Consider the following 26,978-nt stretch of genomic DNA (forward strand, 5'->3'; position numbering starts at 1 on the left):
CAAGACATCCATTCGTCAGTTTTCAGGCGGACAGGACAGCGCAGTTTAGTGTTTTATTGAGCTGGTTGCCTGTGTACTGAAAATGAATAGGGCTCAGGCGACTAAGGAGCATGTTTTGGCAGTGTCCAGGGACTTCATATCCCAACCCCGTCTGAGTGAGTAAAAGTTTTTAGCTTATTTATCCAGAAATTCGGTTCGTGGACGTCTTGGAATGTCATTCACTTGGTAACGTCAATTATCGATTTTGGTACACCTTCCTTGGGTATTTTGCTATTTGTTATATCAGAATAGTGATTTTCAAACCTTGGTTTCCTTAATTTAATGTGTATTTAGGTCTTTGAAGTTCTGTAATGGTTTCTTTTTAGGGAGTTGTCAACCTTGGAAGCCTTATCTATGTAATTCGGATGTCTTAGATCATTCATATTTAGTTCACATAATAAATTGGACTCTTTAAATTTCTTGTTACGAATATGTTTTCAAGTTAAATACGAAATAAACTGATGGATTATTCCATAATTGGATGTTATAGGTCTTGAGTTTTTAAAGGGATCTTTGTGTTTAATGATGTAAGTGTTAATTTTGATTAGCATGCCCAATTGTCAGTGCTGATCATATGACTATGGCCAATGGGCTAAGTTCTGAAAAGATCTCATCAAATAAGTTTTGCAGAGTGAATGTGCTTAACTTTGAATATTTTAAGCATCAACTAGTTTCATAAATATACCTCTTCTCTAATAGGATTCTTACAATGTTTTTGAGATCAGCTGATTGGAGAGTTTTTATAAAACATAATTTTTCTATAATATTTCTAATGATGTATGAATCTGGTACAGATTTTTATCTTGATAGTGTAGTATATTCCAGTCATGTGATTAATTGCATTTTAAATATAAATGTTACACAATCTACTATGAGAATAGTGGAAATGATTAAAAAAAAAATTGAGGGGGAAATTCACAATTTCGAAGAAAATCATCGAAAACAGAGAAACCTGCTCAAACATTACATGTTTTCCTTGTGCATGAATTTAAATTAATGTTTTTAAATATTAAGGTCACTAGTTCAGTAACCAATTTCAATAGACCCCATACAAGGATTTAGTTTAAAGATTGTGTTACTTGTTTAATTAACCTTATTATGAAACAAACATTGAGATCAATTCAGCTGACATATGTATAAGAAACAGCAATTTCCCTTTAGTTCAAGCTGTTTACATTTTTGTTTGTTTTTGGGTTAGAAGTACACATTTTAGATCAGCCATTCTCAAAGTGTGCTCCGCGGACCCCTAGGGCTCCGCAAAGCCTCTCTGGGGGCTCCGCCTGAATTTTGGGTACCTGATATGCAACTTCAGTCTCTTCCATAAAACCAAATATTCACCAATTGTTAAAAAATGAAAAAACTGCTTCATGTAATACCACAGAATATATAATAGTACAAGTACAGAAGGCCCACTGCTTTGATGTACACGAAATGCCGCCTTTTAAATGCCTACAAAATTCTAACAGAGAAACGAGCCGCACGTGCGCAGCGTCGGATGATAGGGTTGGCTATGGATTAAAATGGATTAATACTCAGATGAAATGTTTTGCTATTACATTCCAGTCTTGGGTACTTTCTAGGTAATATGTTCAGTATTTATATATTTTTGTTTAAGTCCCAACATCAAAAGCTTTATTGAACTTTTCCGTGGGACTTAATCAATTGTAGATCTGTGTAAGATTGTCCTAATTTACTCATAATGTCTGTTTATCTAAGCACCATTAGCCATTCACACGTGGACATCGCATATAAAACTTTAAAAAAACTCGCGACGTAAAGTAACAATAGAAAGTGCGAACGTGCGTTCTGTGAGAACGCGCGCCACCCCTGATTAGGCCGCGAACTCGCGGCCGCCAGCATGTACTTGTAGCGCGGCGATAGAATCGCGGAGTGAGCCGCCCCTGGTAATACCTCACATTAGAATCTAGTGATTAGATTTTACTATCATGATTGCTTATTAAAATAAAGATTGCAATAAAAAAAAATTTAAGGGTCCCGTCAGATGTTTTACTTTCTAAAAGGGTTCCATGGGAAAATATATTTCATATTTCATATTTATTTATTCCAATCAATCGGCACTGACGGATTAACCTTACGTGCTAATTGGCATTATATATTACTTAGTGTCTAACATGCATTAATGACTATTAATAAGTTACAAATGATACATCAATAATTAATTAACAATATCAAATTTAAATACAATTAATTAAAATATACCAATTAAATATTAAAACAATGTCATAATGTACAATTAGAATTGATAATAATTTAATAAATAAGTTTGAGAACCGCTATTTTAGATATTTAGGGCCAAAACACCACTCCAAAGTTTATGGTACACTCAGGGACTTCAATTGTTGACCGTTGAGGTGTGAGGTGTGTGTTCAGTATAGAATGAACTAGACAGGCATTCAAGGAAAATGTCACTTTACAACAAGCAATTCTTCGAATACTTCTGAAGACACTTAGAAAGCAAAGTAGCATCTCGCAACCTTTCATGACTTGGTTAACAAATTGGCAGTATTTTCTCGAGCTTCACGGATTTGATTTTTGATTTGATTGATATAGCTGCCGTACATGGCAAAAGTGACATTTTAACTTCTGATTAGCAGAAACGTCTGCAATTGATGCCACTAGGCTTAGAATAAATTTAAAAGTGGAAAATGTCTGCCTTGGGTGGGTCTCACCCAAGGCAGACATTTTCCACTTAAAAAAAAAAAGTGACATTGTCATGGAATGCCCCTAGAATTAGATAAACAATTAAAATCTCTAAACATACTGCTAATTGTACCCCCTTTTTCCAATGACTGAACACTAGTGTTTAATTTAATGCAGCATACAAGACGGTGTCGGGTGTCAACGGTCCCCTGGTCATCCTTGATGAGGTGAAGTTCCCCAAGTTCTCAGAGATCGTACAGCTGAGACTTGCCGATGGAACCCTCCGATCTGGTCAGGTAAACATCATTTTTATTTGATGATCTGTTAAGTAAATATCACTTAAGGATGGCATGATGAAGAACAACATAATCCTTTATAATACTTTGATTTGGAGTCGGTAGTGACCCTGCCTGCTGAGCCGCGGTCCTGGGTTCGAATCCCGGTAAGGGCATTTATTTGTGTGATGAGCACAGATATTTGTTCCTGAGTCATGGATGTTTTCTATGTATATAAGTATGTATTTATCTATTTAAGTATGTATATCGTCGCTTAGCACCCCATAGTACAAGCTTTGCTTAGTTTGGGGCTAAGTTGATCTGTGTATGGTGTCCCCCAATATTTATTTATATTATTAAATAATATTGATAATAATCAAATATCTAAGAAAATATAGATTTGTGTTAATCTGAGAAGCCTCATGTTTCCTGAGTCTTTGTAACTTATTTTATGTTTTTGGGAATTTCAGGCTACTTACTGATCTCACAGTAATTAAATAAAATGCTTACATCTTGCATGTTTCTTTAAAGCATTAAAAAAAATATGTTTTGATAAATTAAGGCAAAAACTGTATATAGTTCAGAACTTTGGCCACTAGCTGGGTCCACACTTTTTTTTTATATTGGGGGACACCTTACACATCAACCTAGCCCCAAACTAAGCAAAGCTTGTACTATGGGTGATAGGCGACGATATACATACTTATATACGTAGAAAACATCCATGACTCAGGAACAAATATCTGTGTTCATCACACAAATAAATGCTCTTACCGGGATTCGAACCCGGGACCGCGGCTTAGCAGGCAGGGTCACCACCAACTACGCCAGACCGGTCGCTGCTCGGCTGCACGCCTCGTGAGGAAAACATCCGTGCTGATGCGCGTACGTTTGTCTCGCCCGAGCAAATTGACGTTTTCCTCGTGAGGCATGCGGCCAGTGTGGACCCGGCTACTGGCTGTGAAACCCATGAGTTTTTTTACCCCTAAGTTACTATAAGTTTGACGTGTATGTCTGTTTGTGTGTGTCTGTCCGTGGCATCGTAGCTCCCTAACGACTGAAAATGAAAATGAAAAATGAAAAAATGAAAAATGAAAAATATTTAAGTATTTCGATAATAAATGTTTACATTTTTAGTTATAGGTTGGAGCTTCCTTTTAAGTATAATATACCTGTATCAGGAGGCTCCGACTGAACCTTTTGATTTTTTTTTTTTGAAAGCTGAGTTAGTCCTTAAGGTTGTCTAGAAGAAATCGCTCTACACTGATTTAAACTTTCACGTTATTACACATAATTATTTTTAAAACCGGGACTTAATCGCAGTCTTCTCCGAGACCACGGGGACAACGCCGTCCTTGAAACGTTGGAGGTCAGTTTAATATGTAGTTATACGCGATTAAGTCCCGGTTTTTAAAAATAATTATGAGAAATCGCTCTTTAGCGATAAGACCGCCTGTTGTTTACCTTTGTTCGTGTTTCTTCCTTGTTTTGTATTGTTGTATTTTATCAAGGTGTGCAATAAAGAGTATTGTATTGTATTGTGTATTGTAATTAGTCAGGAGTGTTCTTAGCCATGTTTCATGAAAATCGGTATACTATGTCGCTCTTCTGGGTTTTTTAAACATTTTTATTTTTTGGTTAGGTTATTCAGCCTGTTTAACTGCTAGTTTAACTGTATCCAAGCTACAATTGCCATTGCTGTCCAGGTGCTGGAGGTCAGCGGCTCCAAGGCCGTCGTCCAGGTGTTCGAGGGCACCTCGGGCATCGACGCCAAGAACACTCTTTGCGAGTTCACTGGCGACATCCTGCGCACACCTGTCTCCGAGGATATGTTGGGTAAGCTGAGCTAAAAAAATACTACATACAACTACATACATTAAAACTGTAGACCCCAGTAACCTTGTATGAGATTAATAAAAATAGATTACCTAGTATCCTTCTGTTTCTGTTCTTTTCTGTTACTTGCTTAGTTTGGGGCTAAGTTGATCTGTGTAAGGTGTCCCCAATATTTATTATTTATTTATTTATTTATTTATTCCTTTTCTTGGTAAATAAATTATTCTATTCTATTCTATATATAAATAGCCTTTATTATTGAAGTTGTAGTTTCTAAGTACATAATTTATTAATTACATCGGCAACTCCAACTCGTCCCTTGACGTAGGTCACACTCATCCATGCCCTTCCTGCTGTCCTTCGCAGGTCACCGGACCATGACACGCATGTGACACTCTTTGAGTTGCAGGCGTCCATAGGTTACGGTGACCGCTTTCTATCAGGCGGACAGGCGTGCTTGTTTGGCACCGACGTAGTATAAAAAAAAATCTACACTTTTGTGGCCCGCTTTTTCTTCTACTGTTACATTGGGCACCACTCCACCAGTTCTCTAGTCCATTTGTCTTTATTATCCCTCATTATGTAAGAGATTAAATTCCTTTATATCGCTACAATCTACATTCTGGATTGGTTTCTGGAAATTAGATGGACATGAAAAAAATAACCATATTTAAACAATGAAATTATTTTTAATTAACCTGTCTTAGTTATCCGCTGGTGAAAGACCTCCCCCTTTATCCACTGAAATCATGAGAAACGTGTCGAAAAGTGAGAAGTATAATACATTAAATAGCCTCAGTTGTAAAATTAATCTAGTTGACATTCAATTTATGTTAATTCAATATTTTGTTTTGTAACACAGGTCGCGTATTCAACGGTTCCGGAAAGCCCATCGACAAGGGCCCTCCGATCTTGGCCGAGGACTTCTTGGACATCCAGGGCCAGCCCATCAACCCCTGGTCCCGTATCTACCCCGAGGAGATGATCCAGACCGGTATGTTCACTACTACTCTATGTGTGCCACCTTTAGCTCCTAGACCAGGACTTCTTGGACAACCAGGGCCAGCCTTTCAACCCCTGGTCCCGTATCTACTCCGAGGAGATGATCCAGACCGGTATGTTCACTACTACTATGTGTGCCACCTTTTAGCTCCTAGACCAGGACTTCTTGGACATCCAGGGCCAGCCCTTCAACCCCTGGTCCCGTATCTACCCCGAGGAGATGATCCAGACCGGTATGTTCACTACTACTCTATGTGTGCCACCTTTAGCTCCTAGACCTGGACTTCTTGGACAACCAGGGCCAGCCCATGAAACCCTGGTCCCGTATCTACCCCGAGGAGATGATCCAGACCGGTATGTTCACTACTACTATGTGTGCCACCTTTAGCTCCTAGACCAGGACTTCTTGGACAACCAGGGCCAGCCCATCAACCCCTGGTCCCATCTACCCCGAGGAGATGTTGAATATTTCATTCCAATTGTTGTAAAGTTGCCATCAGCTATGTTGGAGCTGCCAAAGTTTCCAAAAAATCTGGCAGGCAAGCAGGCTATCGCACTTACAAATAGTGCGAAAGGGACGACCTGATGTTATATCATTTATCGCGCGACCATGTTATCGGTTTTCAATACACGTAATAAAAAGCGATAGAGGTGTGTGAGGGCCTTAGCCATTCCAATACAAGGTGCTCGCGAGGAACCCATATAATGGGATCATCCATAAATTACGTCACACGTTAAGGGGGAGGGAGGGGGTCGGCGAAGTGTGACAATGTGTGACATGTGGGTGGGAGGGGTCCTAAAGTTCGTGACGTCACATTTCAAAATCTATCATAATCTAAGGGTTAAAACACGAACTTTAAACTGTTACTTTATGAATACTTCATAAGCATATTACAATACAAAATTAAAAATACAGGATGTTCGTCAACCGGATGAAAAGCCGAAAGTAGGCGATAGTCTAGGCCATTTAGAACATTCTTTAGCTATAAATGTCTTGGACAAAATTTGATTCGTCGTTTCTTTTGTAAACTTTTCGGTGAAAACTCCAAAATTTCAGACTAAATCGATAAGCGTACTCTTGTTACTGTATTAAGTTGTTTTGGTTTTATTTAGGATTGTAAAATGTCTATCGTATACCATAAAATAGATTTGAAATATATGTGTCTAAAGTTTTCTTTAGAAGACAGTGACAGAACAAACGACAGTGATTTAAAAATTGAATAACATAAAAAAAAATATTGGAGTGATTACTTGGGTCGATAAATAAACTAAAATTTGTCTAAGCTACCATATAGCTAAAAATGATCTAAATGGACTAGACTATCATCTATTTTCGGCTTTGCATCCTGTTATAAAAGATACCAATTGTTTTGCTGGGGTTTCAAAGCACGTAGGTTAGGTATATAAATTTGTCACACACACACACACACCAACACGTGGAAAACATTAACTGCAAAACATCAAACAATTTAGCTTGATTAATTTTTATTAACATTTAAGAGTCAAAATCATCATTTAAACATTTATTCTACCAGCCATACCCGTGGACATCAAGTTAAAATGACTATGAAATTACTTTTGCACTCTTGTAGATAAAATGAAACTTTGTCATTCGTTTTTTGAAGTATCAAGAGAGCCTTTACCTGTTGGTGTGGTGAAGAATAATTCAAGCACATAAATGGAAATAAGATTGATTTCTAACCGCTGTTTTTATTCAAAAATTGCTACGTGTAAATATGTGACGTCACACTAGGGAGGGGGGAGTCTAACAAATGTGACCAGCTGTGACAAGGAGGGGGGGAGGGGTAAAAAATCATGATTTTTTAGTGTGACGTAATTTATGGATGATCCCTTAAACTTTAACGGCATATTCTTGGTCACATTTTAAGACTAAAATGTCATATAAACTTTTCTAGATTTCGTCTAGTTTCAGAGTTATTGCCAATTAAAAACATTTCCGTATTGTTACTCAGTAGAAAAGGTCTTCTTAACGGCGCTGATGCGCAATTGTGGAGCATAGTCTCATAGTAGACATTGATAGATGTCAAAATGTGACAAGAAAAACTTTCAAAAAATTTGGTTTTTAGAAAAATAAATTAAGGAACTCATTTTAATTGCCAACTCTATGGATAAAAATTACTTTTTATGTGAAAATACGTCCAAAAAAGTAAAAAAAAAAAAAAAAAATTTTTTTTTTTTTCGCGAAAAATTTTAAAATTCATATTACATTTTTTTCTTTCTTTTGGCCTCAGAAACGCGTGGTTCAAGTTATGCGGGTTCCTCGCGAGCACCTTGTATATTTCAAGGCAACTACTTGTAAAGGAACCTCTAGTGATTTGCAGTGTAAACTGTGGAAATGGTATAAAAATCTTTTGGTCATGCAAGTGAATGAGATCATGAGTAACTGAGAAGTATGAAATAAAGGCTAATTTAAAACTACTTTTGGTTGGCCATCTAACAAACTAAACTAAGTAAAAATTACATTGCACATTGTAATGTTAATGTTTGTGCAGGTATCTCCGCTATTGACGTGATGAACTCCATCGCCCGTGGACAGAAGATCCCCATCTTCTCGGCAGCCGGTCTGCCCCACAACGAAATCGCCGCCCAGATCTGTAGACAGGCCGGTCTTGTCAAGGTACATAAATACATTCCTATACTGTTTGATTTATTACATTTTTGAGAAAAAGAAAGTCATACTTTATTTATTTATTTGTATACATGTTTCAACTACCTTACGGATAAATCTAATGTGTCATGAAACTTAAATTTATAAATTGCAAATATACAATACATAAAAAACAGCCGTCAAATTCGTATGTTCATATTGTAGCAAATTACAATGGAGAAACTGCCAAAGACAGGCATAAATATGACTTGAATTTATTTATTAGACATCAAGTATTAACTATTAACTGTATTAATAGAAAACCGTAGGTATTTTTAAACTATAGAAAGTAAGTTACTTGAATGCGACGTCATAATGTAATATAATGTAATTTTTCATATAAATCCCATAGCTAAAAATAGTTTTTCGAAAAAATGAGCAGATTTCGGGTAAGTAATACGAGATATAAGAACGTATCGTATATTACTTATAACATATACGCTCACTTTGTATAAGCTTGTTCAGCATAACGTTCACTGGACATAATGCTCAGAATCGATAATAGCAAATCATCTAATTTCGAAGTGAATAATGTTTATTCTCTATAATATCATTGTATATAAAGATTAATGTATATAACGTTCGGGATACCTAATATTTATATCATATATTCATCAATTATTCTAACATCAAAAGGTGTAATGTTGTTAATATCTAAGATCTATGTTTATAACGTTTAGGATATCTAATATTAATAACATATATTTTTCAATTAATCTAACATCAAAAGGCTAACATAAGAAATGTTCATTCTGTATCTAAGATTTGAAATGCATAATAACATAACCTAACCCACTTTCTTAGCAACAGTTTTGTGTGGGGGTCGCAGATCTAACCTAACCTAAACCTACTTTCTTAGCAACAATTTTGTGTGGGGGTCACAGTTCTAACCTAACCTAAACCTACTTTCTTAGCAAGAGTTTTGTGTGGGAGTCGCAGTTCTAACCTAACCTACTTTCTCAGCAACAGTTTTGTATGAGGGTCGCAGTTCTAACCTAACCAAAACCTACTTTGTTAGCAACAGTTGTGTGTGGGGGTCGCAGTTCTAACCTAACCTAAACCTACTTTCTTAGCTACAGTTTTGTGTGGGGGTCGCAGTTCTAACCTAACCTAAACCTACTTTCTTAGCAACAGTTTTGTGTGGGGGTCGCAGTTCTAACCTAACCTAAACCTACTTTCTTAGCAACAGTTTTGTGTGGGGGTCGCAGTTCTAACCTAACCTAAACCTACTTTCTTAGAAACAGTTTTGTATGGGGGTCGCAGTTCTAACCTAACCTAAACCTACTTTCTTAGCAACAGTTTTGTGTGGGGGTCGCAGTTCTAACCTAACCTAAACCTACTTTCTTAGCAACAGTTTTGTGTGGGGGTCGCAGTTCTAACCTAACCTAAACCTACTTTCTTAGCAACAGTTAAATGTTATATATGGAGAACGGTATGGTATATAAACTGTTATTATTTATGGTGGACGGTATACTTAGTGTATGGTATATAAACTGAAATTAGCTAATGTAAACGTTATATTAAGAAATGTTATGCATGGTGAACGATATACGTAGTGTATGGTATATAAACTGAAATTAAGTAATGTAAACGTTATATTAAAAAACGTTATGTAAAACTAATATTATTGCAATTCAGCGTTATTTCTTACAAAAGTATTGATGTTGGAGTTATATCTAACGTTCATTATTGCTGCTGAATGTTAGTAACATGAAATTATATATATTACAGTTATATCTCGTGGGACGCACCCGCAGATTTCACTAGTAGGCCCTTTGATATTTTCTGACACAATTTACTATAGACAACTTCAACATATTGTAAAATAGACACATTTGTTTAGTTTATTTTTCTAACTTAAGAGCTCTTGTTGTAGAGCAATCTTCAACTCGTCCGGTCCTCGGCCATCTCCCAAACCTTGTGTGTGTCTGTCTGCCTGCGTTTCAGTTTATTAACTATTTATTTTCTCCAACAGCAAACCGGCAAATCCGTGATCGACGAGCACGAAGACAACTTCGCTATCGTGTTCGCCGCCATGGGTGTGAACATGGAAACCGCCCGCTTCTTCAAGCAGGACTTCGAGGAGAACGGCTCTATGGAGAACGTGTGCCTGTTCTTGAACTTGGCCAACGACCCCACCATCGAGAGAATCATCACTCCGCGTCTGGCGCTTACTGCTGCTGAGTTCTTGGCCTACCAATGCGAGGTTTGTTAAAAAAACAGTCTTTGCTAGGTGGGGGAAGGTTATTCCAGCATTTAGATGCTGCGAAACGAAAACTGTCCGTACATGAAACCAATATGTGTAGGATTGAAATATTTAAGTGGATCTGCTGTCATTTGATTATTTTAAACTCGTTTGATTTATCTGGGACATTACAGGATCCCATTATGAACTTGTTTTTAACCGACTTCAAAAAAGGAGGAGGTTCTCATAAAATATTTACAGGGCCGGATTAAGGGTAGAGCGAGTGGAGCGGCCGCTCTAGGCGCCGAATGGTAAGGGGGGCGCCAAAATCGTCATTACGTGGGCGCACACATAGCCTAAATTGGTGAGAGGAACCGGGATCGAATTTTATTTAGCTGTTTAAAGTCTAGATTTGTGATTCTGATTATCTGAAAAGTTGCATCACAATGCCAAAATGTATAACATTCATAAGGTGGGAGCTGTTGCTAGGGCGCCGTGAAAGATGAATCTAATAGTTCATGACGAACCACATTGTTGCGAGGCTGAGCGACAAAGACAAAGTTACGTCGCTATCCAAATGACATGACCGACAATCCAAAGCGGAGTCCCTCTTAAAGCCAGTCGGCGCAAAAAGTCTCAGAGAGGCGCAATTTTGTATGAATCAAAGGAGCGTAAGCGTCATAATGAACGAACTTCTAATCACTAGGAAACCGACACAATCATGGTTAACCACCGATGCCCATTATGGCATCCCGACGCTGACTACCGAGTTACTGTGGCCTAATTAACTTTTAGTGTTATAAAAATTAAACTGATGACGAGATAAAAGGCCTAGAAGTCGGGAACGTAAGCACACTGAAGTCTAAATTCCCCAAAATATGCCAAAGGCCGAACAACATGAGAGCATAATTAACCTATTTAATTCCAAGCTCTGCAGTTTTGCAGTTGAAGTTGAACATCTCGAATTTCCAATGTCTGTCCAAGCTGGCCTTTGCCGCGATTTGCTTTTGTCTCCCATGTCTTGCCTTGGCCTTGAGATGAATCTCAATTCCGACTGTTATCAGTTTCGCAGGAAAGCTTTAGCCTCGCGTAGGTACGTGTGCCTATGAAAGACAGGGGTTATGTAGACCCCCCCATCAATAATAGAAAAAAATTTCGCGCTCGCTTCGCTCGCGATAATATAACTACTTATTTTTATTTATTAAATGTTTGTGAGGTGTCAGACGGACAAAGCGAATCTATAACGATGGCGTTTTGGGTTTGGACCCCAAAAAAGTTTAAACAAAGGGGCGCCAAAACTGTATCTCGCTCTACCCTGATCGAGTGCGCGGGCCGGCGCTGAATATTTAGATAGTTGTTTGTCGATAAGAAGCGTCGATCTTACAGTGTGGCAATAACTAACTATTAATTATGATTGTGCACAGAAACACGTGTTGGTAATCTTGACCGACATGTCTTCGTACGCCGAGGCGTTGCGTGAGGTGTCCGCCGCCCGTGAGGAAGTGCCCGGCCGACGTGGTTTCCCAGGTACACTATACATGAAACTTATGTGTCTTAGACAGATAGACATCACGTTATTCGTCTTAGTGACATGCCAATTTTAATCAAAAAGAGGCTGGGCCTTCTGGCTTGGCAAAAATCGTTTTTAACCCCCGACGCAAAAACGACGGGGTGTTATAAGTTTGACGTGTCTGTCTGTGGCATCGTAGCTCCCGAACGGATGAACCGATTTAGATTTCGTTGTTTTTTGTTTGAAAGCTGAGTTACTCGGGAGTTTTCTTAGCTATGTTTCATGAAAATCGGTCCACTATGTCGGTTTTTTTTTTAATTTTAATGTTGTGGTTATTTGCCTGTCGATCTCTTGAATATTTGACAGGATAGACGAAGGAAAGAACGACATGTCACCATCCACCTTTTAGCAAATACTAAGAATTATTGTATGTTTTCAAAAGTGACTGCCAATAGTGCCAATGGACATTCTAACTGAGGCGGCAAAATATACCTTTTTGCTATTCGTTCGATTTCTTATGGCCATTTTCAGTACAGTCAATCCTCTCTCCTCGCAATTTGGAAGCCTTCTGGCTAGACCACTAACGGTTTTACAAGCTTTTATTCAACTTGCCTTGTCAGTATGTTAGTGTGCGTCAAAACGTAGAAGCTAAATTTGACCCACTTCCCGGTTTCCGATTGAGCTGAAATTTTGCACACATAATGTAAATCACGTGACAATGCAATATTATGGTATCGTGGAGCTGATTTGATGATGGAGCAGAAATGTAGTCATAGGAACTCTGTTATGAAACGTCGTATCCCCATCGAGTAAGGGGTTTTTAAAAACGTCTCGGAGAGCAGTAGATGGCTGTTGAAAGAAAAGTACAGTCGGCGATAAATGCTTGACCTAAAAATGAAATTTTTGCGAAAAAAACTTATTTTCATTCCTCAATGTTTATCTTTATTAAATGAGATTCTGAGTGAGAACCTGAGTACGCAGACAAGCCAGAACAGAGCACTTTGGCGCAGAAATACAAGGAGACCCGACCCCAGATGAACTGGGAAGAGGGACAGGCAAAGAAGAAGAATGTTAGGCTTAGAATAAATTTAAAAGTGGAAAATGTCTGCCTTGGGTGAGACTTGAACTCACGGCCTCTGGATCGATACTCCAGCGCTCTGCCAACTGAGCCACCAAGACTGATGGAAGTGAACACTGAACCAATTAACGCCTGCAACTTTATTAATAGCATCGTAGCACAGACTACGTATATTGCGTTCCACTTTACTTACCTTTCTCTCTATTCATCCTACTGTCACTCAGTGCATACGTTGTAATTTTGTTTTACTTGATTAATTAAATAACCAGTTATAAAAGCCATTTCTTTCATTTGTATCAGGTCATGGGCTGTACGCTCAATAGTGCGTTATAAGATTTAGCTAATAATTAAAGTGCAATCTTCGAAAGTAAAAGTACATAACCTCAAAGCACGAGTTCGCCGGAATTGTTTTCAGCTTTTTCAGATACCAAAATGACATCGCAAAACGGATTATTGTCAATTGAGAAGCTTACAGGGCGAGACAATTGGTGTACATGGAGTTTTGCGGTGAAAGCATATCTACAATTGGAAGATTTGTGGGAATGTGTACAAGGTACCGATACTGACAAAAAGAAAGACTTGAAGGCGAAATCTAAGCTAATATTACTAGTGGATCCTATGCTATATGTACACATCCAAGATGCAACTACGTCTAAAGAGGTATGGGACAATCTTTCTACCGCTTTTCAAGACTCAGGGTTAGTTCGAAAGGTTGGTTTATTGAAGGATTTAATTAATACCACCTTGGAATCAAGTAACAGTATAGAAGAGTATGTAAATAAAATTATGACATCAGCCCATAAATTAAGAAGTATTAAGTTTTCTATAGATGATGAGTGGCTTGGAACTTTGATGCTGGCCGGCTTGCCGGACATGTACAAACCGATGATAATGGGAATTGAAAGCTCAGGAGTTAAAATTAGTGCAGATTTAATAAAAACTAAATTGCTTCAAGAAGTTAAATCTACATCTACACAAGATACAACCACAGCGTTTTATTCCAATTACAAGTCTAAGTCAAATCATACTGTACAAAATAAAAAATCTAAGGGTCCTCGTTGCTATAACTGTAATGGCTATGGGCATTTAGGAAAACAATGCTGGCATAAAAAGAATAATAAGACTGCAAATGATAAATCCAAATATAATAATGGTTTTGTAGCTGCTTTTTCAGCGGCACTGTTGCAGGATCACATGAATTGGTATGTAGACTCCGGTGCGGCCAGGAATATGACAATGCATCGTGAGTGGCTGGAAAATATACGACCATCACCTGTAAAATCAATAAGAATTGCAGACAATACATTTATCCAAGCTGAATGCTGCGGTGATGTAACCATACGAGTGCCCGCTGAGAATGGATTCAACAAGATACAGGTGAGAGAAGTCTTGTATGCCCCAGAGCTAGCTACCAATTTACTGTCAGTAAGCAAAATAATAAAATCTAAATGCAAGATAGAGTTCAATGAAGATGGTTGTATAATATTTAACCAAATGGGCCAAGAAATAGCACGGGCTGATGAAATTGATGATACATTTAGGCTGAGAATTTATAATGACACAGTAAATGCAATGTCAGCTGTAACTCAAGATGATACCTACCTGTGGCACCAACGAATGGGTCACTTGAATTTTACTGATGTAACCAAAATACCGGCATGTACTTCAGGTGTGAAATTGTCACAGAATAAAGAAAATAGCATATGTATTACTTGCATAGAAGGCAAGCAGACGAGACAACCATTCCCGCACAATGGTTCCAGAGCTACAGATTTATTGGAGCTAATACATTCGGATGTATGTGGTCCCATGCAGGCGGCATCTTTTAGTGGTTGCAGGTACATAGTTACTTTCATTGATGATTTTTCAAGAAAAGTATTTGTATATTTTATGAAGAGTAAATCAGAGGTACATGATAAGTTTATAGAGTTTAAAAACAGAGTAGAGAATGAATTAAATAAGAAGATAAAAACTTTTAGAAGTGACAATGGCAAAGAATATATTAACAAAAATTTTCAAAATACAATGAAAAAATATGGCATTTTGCATCAAACTAGTAACCCTTACAGCCCGGAGCAGAATGGCCTTAGCGAACGCATGAATAGAACTCTGATAGAGCGCGCTAAATGTATGATTCTTAATGCTAATTTACAGAACTGCTACTGGGCAGAAGCAGTAGCAACTGCGGCACACATCATAAATCGTTCGCCTACCAGAGCTCTCAATGACATTACCCCGGAAGAAGTTTGGACCGGTGAGCAGCCTGACCTCAGTCATATGAAAATATTCGGATGCAAGGCCATGGTTCACATACCAAAGGAAAAAAGACAAAAATTAGACGCAAAGTCACGTGAGTTGATTTTCGTGGGTTATAGTGAATGTACAAAGGGCTACAGATTTATAGACCCTAAAAGCAGACAGGCCATAATGAGCAGAGATGTTATATTCTTAGAAGCCACCGTGGAACAAAAGAAAGTCTCTTCAGCACCTGAAAAAGAAGAAAAAATATTAAATAAAAATAAAGGTGAAAATATCAACAAAGAAATAAATGATAATGAAATTAAAGACTTACCATCTGACAAATATGTTCAGAAGAAAGTAGCATACTTACCAATACTGGAAGATAACATAGATTTTCAGGACACTGATAATGTTGATGAATCCAACGATAACAGCGATTTAAATTCTCCAAATGGTACCTCTGGATCTGAAACATATGAAGATTATGAAGTCTGTGATGGTGCGCTTGATGAAACATACATACCTGATGGCAGCGTAGATAACACTCCGCCGCGTCAAATAAACCTCAGACCACGACGACGGGAAGCGCCTGCTGAACGCAATCCTACAACATATCTTTGTATAAATGGTGAGTCAGCCATGAGTTTACTAGACAGTGATCCACAAGACCTTAATGAGGCGCTTCATAGCGACAAGGCTGAGAAGTGGATAGAAGCCATGAATGAAGAACATGAATCATTATTAAAAAACAATACATGGACTTTAGTTGACTTGCCTAAAAATAAGAAAGTGATACCATGCAAGTGGGTATTCAAAACAAAGACAGATGAACAAGGAAATGTCACGCGTTACAAGGCAAGATTAGTCATAAAAGGTTATAAGCAAGCAAGAGGTATAGATTATAATGAAATTTATGCTCCTGTCGTTAGGAACACTTCAATAAGATATTTGATTGGTTTGGCAGCAAAATACAAACTACAAATTCATCAAACGGATGCTATAACAGCGTTCCTTCAAGGAGACATAGATAAGGAAATTTATATGTCACAACCAGCATACTTTGAAGAGGGACAAAAAGTATGTAAATTAAACAAATCTATTTATGGTCTCAAACAAGCAAGCAGGCAGTGGAATCTTAAATTGAATGCTGCTTTACTTGAGATTGGTATGAAAAGATCAAAACTGGATCCCTGCATATATTTCAGAATATTGAATGAAAGTGACATACTATTTATCACAGTATATGTTGATGACCTACTGTATTTTTTTAACAACTACAATATAGCCCTGGAGGTTAAAAACAAATTAAAAGAAAAGTTTTATATGAAAGACTTGGGCAAAGCAAAATACTGCATAGGCTACAAGATCACACAGGAAGACAACGGTGACATCTCCATTGACCAGTCGGCTTACATACAAAAAATATTGACCCGCTTTGGAATGATGAACTGCAAGCCAGTGTCTACACCATGTGAAACAAATGTTACGTTAAAAAAGGCTAAAGACGAAACAGAAATCATAAGAGATAAGCCATACCAGGAAGCAGTGGGCTGCTTGTTGTACCTTTCACAAGGCACACGGCCTGACATAGCATATATAGTTAACACTCTGAGCAGATTTAATAATCAACCTACAGAAGAGCATTGGATGGCTATTAAGAGAGTGTTAAAATATCTAAGGGGCACCATATTTACAAAACTTACATATAAAAGTGATCAACACACTAATATTGTTGGATACAGCGATGCAGACTGGGCCGGTGACTCTGAAGATAGACGGTCATGCACTGGATATATTTTTATTTTTCAGGGGGCCGCTTTGAGTTGGAACTCCCGAAAACAACAGACTATTGCCCTTTCAACTCTGGAATCGGAATATATGTCTTTAGCATCTGCTACACAAGAATGTATATGGCTAAAACAGTTGCAAGAAGATTTTTGGCCTAATCTTTCAGGTACTCCCACAGTTTTATATTGTGATAACCAAAGTGCCATCAGTCTTTCAGGTAACGACATGTATCATCCGAGGAGCAAACATATAGATGTCCGCTACCATTTTCTTCGAGAGCGGATATCCACTAAGCAAATATCTGTGCAGTACTTACCAACGCAGGAGATGATCGCTGATCTCTTAACTAAAGGACTACATGGACCTAATCACAAGAAGTTTACTGCGTTAATGGGTTTGTGTCCAGGAGAGGATGATGGAAGTGAACACTGAACCAATTAACGCCTGCAACTTTATTAATAGCATCGTAGCACAGACTACGTATATTGCGTTCCACTTTACTTACCTTTCTCTCTATTCATCCTACTGTCACTCAGTGCATACGTTGTAATTTTGTTTTACTTGATTAATTAAATAACCAGTTATAAAAGCCATTTCTTTCATTTGTATCAACCAAGCCAGCGAAATTTTCCACTACTAAGGTCAATGGGACCCGTAGCGACATCTACCGTAAGAGTGTTAAACTTCTTAAACGGCAACCGGAGTTCCAAGTCATATTCCAAATTCACCAGTTACGATGCGCTATCCATGCTAAATTTTAACTAAAATTAATTTTAAATTTATTCTAAGCCTATCGGTATCGATTGCAGACGTTTCTGCTAATCAGAAGTTAAAAGAAGAATGTTTATCTTTATTGCAAACAACATTAATTTGATTGTTTGTCTCCAGGTTACATGTACACGGATTTGGCCACAATCTACGAGCGCGCCGGGCGTGTCGAAGGCCGCAACGGCTCCATCACTCAGATCCCCATCCTGACTATGCCCAACGATGACATCACGCATCCCATCCCCGATTTGACCGGTTACATTACTGAAGGACAGGTAAGAATCATTAGGTCAGCAATTCCCGATACTCATACTCATACTCATTTATTTATAATATTGTTACATACACTGGTCAAAAAGAGAAATAAAAAAACAAAGTGTGATGTAAAGCTGCATTTTTGGTATGTTATTTGGGGTCCTTGGGGGAATGTAGGACTATATTTTGCAAGCAAAAAAATGGTGTGCTAACTTCGTAATTTAAAAAAAAAAGTGAAAAAATCAGACTTTTTTTGGTTTTTGCCGTTTTATTAAAAAACTATGCATTTTTGGTCAAAAGTTGCTGTGTAATGTTGAAAGCGTATTAAATTCCAAACAGTTTGACAATTTTTTTATCAATGTCCGTCAAATATTTTTTGAGATATGAAGCGTCAAAAAAAGAGCATTTTTCCCCTTTCTATGAAAATATTCGTTTTTCTAATATTTTGAGACAGATATCAGCAAAACAACTCAGGCTATTACATAAATTGTAAAATAAAAATGTAGAAAATTTCACTAGCTTTCATTTAAGACCAAAAGAGTAAAAAAAATAGGATTATATCATAAGTCTAGTATAACTGGATCAGAAATAATCGGTGGATGGTAATGGCCAAATGGGATAGTTTACATATATTTACAGGAGGCGTAGCAGAGAACGAATTATTATTATTTGGGGGCTGTTCAAATATTACTCAGACACATATTTGCGTATATCAAATCAACATTTATTTAGTAAGTTACGAGTAAGTTTACGGTCAGAAAGACCTCATCATCGCTTGGCGGAAAAAAATATTTACGAGTAGAAAACCCTCATTAATTGAATGAGATTGTTCCGAAATTGTTCTTGTACGGACTGGTTTTTAAAGCATATCACTGAGGGTCAATAACATCGATGCAATCTCACGAGCGTTGTCGTGGACGTGCCCGAATCATAGTATTCTCCGTTTAACGAAATATCAGTACATAGTATGTGTTGTATTGCACGCGCAGGTCTCTCACCGCCGCGCAGGTGTAGTCGGACCATAACTCGACAGTATACACGCTTGTACAAAAACTGAGGAACAGCTGTCTTTTTACGCTGTCACTACATTTGGCGAATCTTCTAGCCAACATGTTTGCCCTTACTGCGGTGGCTCGCCTCTGCCTTTCTATGTCCTCCTGGTCTTTTAAACTGGACAACAAGATGTGGCCAAGATATTTGACTTCGTGTAGGTACTCTCCGCAATTGAACTCCATCAAGCAAAATAGGTGGTACATGTGTGGGCATATGTGCTGCCTCCATGAGCATAAATTCAGACTTGTCCGGATTGTATCTCATGTTATGCTGGCTGGCGTATCTCTCGCATTCTGCAAGTAACTTACGCATAGCTCCCACAGATGGTGCTAGTAGGACCATATCGTCTGCATATGCGATGTGATTTATCATTTGCCCATTGATGGAGCAGCCAACCTCGGTACTGGTCAAAGCCTGCGACAGCCCATCCATGTACACGCTGAAGAGAGCCGGAGACATACTGCCTCCTTGTCTCACGCCACAGTTTAGCCCGCTGGCTGTGGACAGAGTTGACTTCCATCTTACTACGTTCTTCTGCTGGGAATACCACTTCTCCAGTATCTTAATAATTGGCGTGGGCGCTTTCCGTTCCCGTAGTTTATTCCACAGCAATTGGTGGTCAAATACAACTCAAGTGGACTTTCTATCACTACAGGAGTTGTGCCATCAAGATGCAGAACCAGGACCCTCAAAAAGTAAAATGTAACTAATTCTGTTTTATTTTTCTAATTTACTAAACTTCAAAATTTTACTGTATTTTATTTCTTCATTAGTAATAGTCAAATCGATGCAAAGTTAGCTTAGACAATTTTTTCAGATAAACGTATATCAAAGAAAGTAAGATCGAATAGATAGCACTTTCAACCTAAAACTTAGCGTAAACTATTTTACCTTAACCAATCTACCAGACTCTTGGCTTCTCTATTTATAGATTTTTTTTTGTTTACCAAAGTAACTATTCGTCTTACTGACCTTTATTTGCACTAAAACTAAAGCAAAATAAATTTTATACAATGTTATATAAGTTATATTGCAATATATATCATATCATGAAGTATTTTGCAGATATTTGTCTAAAAATATTGGCAAAACGCTACATTTTATAAATGCGTCAAAAATTAACCTTTTTTGACGCTTCATATCTCGAAAACTATTTGACGGACATTGATAAAAAAGATGTCAAACTGTTTGAAATTTAATGCGCTTTCAACATTACTAAGCAACTTTTGACCAAAAACGCATAGTTTTTTAATAAAAAAATAAAAACCAATAAAAGTCTGTTTTTTTTTACTTTTTTTTTAAATTACGAAGTTAGCACACTTTTTTTTTGCTTGCAAAATATAGTCTTACATTCCACCAAGGACTCCAAATAACATACCAAAAATCCAGCTTTACATCACACTTTGTTTTTTTAGCCGATTTTCATGTAAGATTTGACCGGTGTAACATATTACACGTCACAATTGATTTAGGTACATAGTTATTATATGGTATATTAAAATTAAAATTATTATATTAGTATTCGTAGTTTGATATGTCGAAATATGGTAATACATTTTTAAATTACATTAAGGACCATTGAGCATTATATAATATTACAAGATAAGTTTGTACATTTCGATCACGTCTCCGATTTGGATAAAAATTGGTAGGCTGATATGGAGTCCATGATGCTGAGCAAGATCCACTAGGTTTCCCAAAATGTCCTAGGTTGATTGTATGAAACTTTCCTTTTTTGTTACCGAAAATGTATAAAAATCTGATAACAGAAAAGGAAGGTTTCATACAAACTACATAGGACATTTTGGGAAACCTAGTGGATCTTGCTCATCATCACGGACTCTATCAGCCTACCAATTTTTATCAAAATTGGAGACGTGATCCAAATGTAAAAACTTTTCGGAAATTGCACAGGTATAGAATAATATATAGCACGTAAAAACGACTCTTGGAATAAAATACTACTTGAATGGCGACCATGGGGAGAGGAACGTCGTCAAAAAAGACCGTAGATGCGCTGAGCTGACGATATCAAAAGGACTGCTGGGAGGAAGTGGCTCCAGATCGCACAGAACCGTGATGAGTGGCGCATGTTGACCTTCCTAGACCTTTTATCGCTAATTTTTGACTTACATCAATGAAAATGTTCATTCTCTATGAATAGGAAACTTGACTGTACTTAAAATAATATATTTTATGCCATGCAAGAAATAAAGCATCAGATAAATATAAGAAAAACATGGATAGAAGTTATTTTTAAATCCAATTTCTATTTAATAAGTCAGGTAGAAATGTTTAAAGTGAGTTGACAGTGACGTCACTAAATTCGATTTCATATTAATTCCATATTAGCAAGACGTTTATTTATTTATTTATTTAATCTTTAATTCGTTTTCTCTACCAGTCACAAAAACAGAGATTATTCTATTAAAACTTTACATAGTTACCTACATAAGAAGCTGATTTGACTATATTTCTTAAAAGAGGCAAGTAGACTATTAAATAAAGTTAGAAGAATACTTAAATTTGTTATGGGGTTATGACCTGAAATCTTGCAGCATTATTGCTCGAAATTGGCAAGGATTTTACTTGAAATCCAGCCAGGATACTGAGCTTATAATGTTACTGGCCTTTAGCCAGTTTAGGAAGTAGTTTACTCGCAATGTCGTACATTATTTAAAAATATTTGCATGATCCTACTCAACATTAGTAGGTTCGCGGTTTTGTATCGTAGTCGATACGAAACCACGGAGTCTACGGAACATTGTCGCCCATAACTTGGGGATGAAGGGGAGAGAAGTTACACAAGTTGCCCAGAACCTTGGAATTCTACACCCCACATAATAACAGCAAAGAACATCTGTATGACAGTAACTCTACAATAAACTTTATCATTACCACAGTATAAGTCCGTTTTCACATTATCCGATCCGATATTGGATGTCGGAAGGATTTCAATGGAAAAAATCTAAGATGGCGCCTGTAATGTATGGGATATCGGTCCTACATCCGATATCGGATAGGATAATGTGAAAACGCACTAAGGACGACCCAGTAGTGAATCTCCCGCGATCGGTGTTTGGCTCTATCGCACGCGCCGACCTCGGCAGCGCAAAGAATTATTACTGGTTTTATACTGTGTCATTACGTTACAGATCTACGTCGACCGTCAGCTCCACAACAGGCAGATCTACCCGCCAGTGAACGTGCTGCCCTCCCTGTCGCGTCTGATGAAGTCCGCCATCGGCGAGGGCATGACCCGCCGCGATCACTCCGACGTCTCCAACCAGCTGGTATGGACGTTTTTCTTTAGAGGACCGCCAAAGTTTTTGATAGGAATCTAATTCCGTTTCTAGCTTACTCGGCTAGCGTCTTTACCACTAGATCACCCGGAAACTATTTTTTTTTTTTTTACTTTGGGCTTTTGCACGATGCCGATTGTAATCATGTATGCATGTGTATGCATATAGGCTGCACTGTGACGCCAGAGACAACAAAACATTGTGTAGTATCCATTGACTAACCAACTATCCATTGACGATTTTGGCAAATTTACCTGAAATTCAGGGACTTTATTTGTCAGCTAAAGAGCCTTGAGGTTTTAAAATATTGATTGTTACATAGACTGTGTTATGTAAAATAAATATACTAATGAAATAAAAAAACTATGGAAACGGACGGACGGTGCAAAAACTACTTACATACAAGAACTAGTAATGAACCATAAATAATATAGATTTTTAAGTCTGGTTCACACACTGAGTTAATAAATCAGTGATATAATCCGTTTCCATAGTTTTATTTCATGAGTAACTATCGCGCTAACCGAAAAAAAAAAAAATAGTATGCTGATTCATTTATTTCCCCCACAGTACGCGTGCTACGCCATCGGCAAGGACGTGCAGGCCATGAAGGCCGTGGTGGGCGAGGAGGCGCTCACGCCCGACGACCTGCTCTACCTAGAGTTCCTCACCAAGTTCGAGAAGAACTTCATCACCCAGGTAACACATTCTTTTTACCTTTGGAATTCAATCACAAAATCTTATCTTTAATCTGTGATTTGAAAATTAAAGTTCATATGCTCAGATTGAATACATTATAATCACATAAATTGTGTCATTAAACTTGACGTAATATAAAGTAAGTAGAACACACCAACATTGGCAAATTCACCCTGTGCAATGAGTGAAAGCCAGAGTAGGAAAAACAGTAAGCCGAACTCTCGAACAGTTCGATAAGAGCGGCTCACTTTATCCAAGATCGATTCACGGTGTACCCGCAGCTCGGCCTTCGGCCTCGCGTGATTGGGAATCTCTGATTAAAGATACTCCATGATTTCGGCCTTCTACAGAGCTCGGCCTTAGGTCGTCGCCGAGTTTCAAAGCTTCACAATTTTGCGATCCTCACTTTGTCTATGGTTATGACATGTCTTTTTCATGAGACGCTACTCAATTCCATTTTGACACTTACGCATCTGACATCGCTACTGACGCTACTTTGCACGAATGCGTCAATAATTCTTATACTCCCCTTCTCTCAGGGCAACTACGAGAACCGCACAGTATTCGAGTCGCTGGACATCGGCTGGCAGCTGCTCCGCATCTTCCCCAAGGAGATGCTGAAGCGTATCCCCGCCTCCACGCTGGCCGAGTTCTACCCGCGCGACTCGCGCCACTAGGCCGCGCTGCCGCCATCTTGAACGCGTCAACGTGTCTATGGTCATCGAAAGCGCGGGAGCGCCAAACGTCACCTTGACAGCTTTCAGGCGTTTTTACGGACGTGTAACCTTTTTAGTAACATGCCATTTTTGAAAATTCAAATTTCGAACGGCCTATAAATGGTGAGTTTAAAACCGGTGCTGCAATTTAGATTGAATTTTCAAAAGTAACATTTTACCGTATGTTTAGAAACGCATACAATAATTACTATAAATTATTTTAACTGAGATAACGCTAGATGTCCGTTTTGTTAAAATCAGGTTGAAATGATGCGTCACGTTATCCTGTAAGATAATATATTGTTTACTAGTAAGTTGTTAATAGTGTATGTAATGTGTATTACTTACGATCGAAAAACTATATCGTGTTGCTGTTCAAAGTTGTCTGTGGTGATAGCCGTAATGCTATTTATGCCGTCTTGTACATATTCCGAAGTAGACATATACTTGCAATATACTAAATATATTTTGAATAGACTTCTTTATTTATCCTTCTTTGGAGTTTTAACGACAAGTAATTAAATATAATTATGTGCACAAATAGTGGAAAAAATATTTAATGAAATATATTTAATCGAAATCAAATGTTACGCACTTTTGTGATATATTTCCGGCTTCAAATCTTATAGCATTTTGTGAATGTTTGTATGTAAATTTACAACGATACCCCAGCCTGGGTTATGACCGCAAGCTGTAACCATCGAAGTCAATTTCTCTCTGTCTCTATCGTTCTTTATTGGAGTGACAGAGCTAGGGATAGATGCTTCGATAGTCGAGTTATCGGTAGACCCCCTGTAACCATGGTTACATTCCATTCGCTTGTTGCCATCGCCGATGCAATTCTGGAGTTCAAATACTGCAAGTGAATTAGGATACTGTTGTTTTTTGAATGGAAATAAAAGAGTATAGAAGTTCATTGTTATTTTATTTTGACGAGGTTCTCAGTGAGCGTCAGGACCCCTGGACCACTACAGATATTTGATGTTTAGTACATAAAGTGGCCAGACATTCTGACGTCAGGATGTCTGGACCATTTTTGGTTTACATAGTTCTAGACAACACTACTAATTGATACCTTAGTCAATATTTACTACCTATTTGGTACCTGTCAATATATTTTTTTCAAATTTTTTTGGCGTACCAGAAAAAAGTTATGACGGAATTTAAAGTTGCGAGCCCGGCCGTGCCGTTGAAGTATGTAGCGCCTGTCAAAAGTATAGAAGCAAATCCGCCTGCCCTCCTGCGCGCGTCAACTTAAATAGGTATTTAGTTTTAGGCACTCGCAACAGTCGCAACATCATCTCTACTACTGACTAGTGGCATTAATATAGTCGAAATATAAAAGTAATTAGTGTAATTACACTAGTTTTCCATTTTCCTCCTGAGAGACCTAAACACGTGGCAACAGTTGGGCAAATTCTAGGGGGAAAATAGCATAAACTGTTATAATTAACAGCGTCATTGGTAATATTGGTATATAGGATGTATTTTGATGATGTGGACCAGTCTATGGTCCACGAGCTCCGTTATAGGGGTTTATCATATAAATAAACCACTGCTTTCGGTAACATTTGTTTTTTGCATCGATTAGTGTCAATTATGAATTAAGAATAAATACAAACATCAAATCAATCATCTACTATCAGTACCTACAACCACAATGCCGCCAAATCTGCCATACAGCTCTACAGCTGCTGAACAGTCGCAAAAATGACCGGCTGTCAGGGGTAAACTGATTTACAAATTTCTCCGCCAGGAGATGTCTCTCAGGGACATGACATGACATTAGACGTTATTGAGACTGTAGGAGGTTCTCTCAGGAGGAAAATGTAAAACTAGTGTAATTACACTAATTACTTTTATATTTCGACTATATTAGAGTAATTCTTTTATATTTTTTGATAAAAATTGGTAGGCGATAGAGTCCATGATTAGCATCCACTAGCCAAAATGTCTAGTTTGTATCCTTCCTTTTTTGTTAGATTTCTATACATTTTCGAACAAAAAAGATGATGTAGTGGATCATGTTCAGCATCATGGACTCTATCATCCTACCAATTTTTATCAAAATCAGAAAATTGCTGATTAATGCCACTAGTCAGTAGAGATGATGTGCGAGTGCCTAAAAATAAATTCCTATTTAAGTTGACGCGCAGGAGGGCAGGCGGATTTGCCTCTATTCTTTTGACAGGCGCTACATACTTCAACGCCACGGCTGGGCTCACAACTTTAAATTCCATCATAACTTTTTTCCAACTTTTTTCTGGTACGCCAAAAAAATTTGAAAAAAATATATTGACAGGTACCAAATAGGTAGTAAATATTGACTAAGGTATCAATTAGTAGTGTTGTCTAGAACTATGTAAACCAAAAATGGTCCAGACATCCTGACGTCAGAATGTCTGGCCACTTTATTCGCTCGATTTTTCGATATCAGTGGAGGTACCAAATATACATATGTACTCAGGTACCAAATAGTATCAAATAGGTACTAAATTTTAGTATGTACTAAACATCAAATATCTGTAGTGGTCCAGGTCGGACGCTCACGGTCCTCATCCTACAGGGATCCTTTTTGCTACCTACAGTAAATAAATCTTAGGTGGTCTTACGACATCGTAATCCATATCCTAAAGATATTAAGCAGAGAACTTGTAGGATTCCATAAAATCTCATCCCCTCATCGGATAGAAGAACTATCAGGGATATTTTTTACCATTTCCAAGAGTGCGAGAGAAAGTCTATGCATCGACGAGCTAATTTATAGTTATTTGTTATACAAGGGGGCAAAGTTGTATTTTAACGCCGAGTGTGGAATTGAAAAACGAGCAAGTGAAAGGATTCTAGAGTTGAACCACGAGCGAAGCGAGTCGACGAGAATCTGAACTTGCAGTTTTTTATA

At 37.8% G+C, this 26,978-nt stretch overlaps 1 protein-coding gene and 1 non-coding gene across 3 annotated transcripts; one reads left to right on the forward strand and one right to left on the reverse strand.

The window, feature by feature from the left end:
- Nucleotides 1–24,992, forward strand: LOC125238467 (V-type proton ATPase subunit B). Of its 2 annotated transcripts, XM_048145825.1 has the most exons (12): nt 1–155; nt 2,878–2,996; nt 4,682–4,811; nt 5,674–5,770; nt 6,012–6,046; nt 8,327–8,451; nt 10,457–10,687; nt 12,091–12,193; nt 18,172–18,326; nt 22,515–22,652; nt 23,232–23,360; nt 23,900–24,992. In XM_048145825.1, exons 1-12 carry the CDS (start codon nt 83–85, stop codon nt 24,035–24,037), a joined length of 1,473 nt encoding a protein of 490 aa, XP_048001782.1. In that variant the 5' UTR covers nt 1–82; the 3' UTR covers nt 24,038–24,992. The 2 variants fall into 2 exon arrangements, with proteins under 2 accessions (XP_048001782.1, XP_048001781.1); XM_048145824.1 differs by lacking the exon at nt 6,012–6,046 and having other exon boundaries at nt 5,674–5,805.
- On the reverse strand, nt 13,283–13,355 carry Trnad-auc. The gene has a single exon. It is a non-coding gene; the product is annotated as a tRNA-Asp (tRNA).
- Nucleotides 24,993–26,978: the final 1,986 nt, after the last annotated feature.

Source organism: Leguminivora glycinivorella, chromosome 23 (assembly GCF_023078275.1).
Source record: "Leguminivora glycinivorella isolate SPB_JAAS2020 chromosome 23, LegGlyc_1.1, whole genome shotgun sequence".
Lineage (NCBI taxonomy): Eukaryota > Metazoa > Arthropoda > Insecta > Lepidoptera > Tortricidae > Leguminivora > Leguminivora glycinivorella.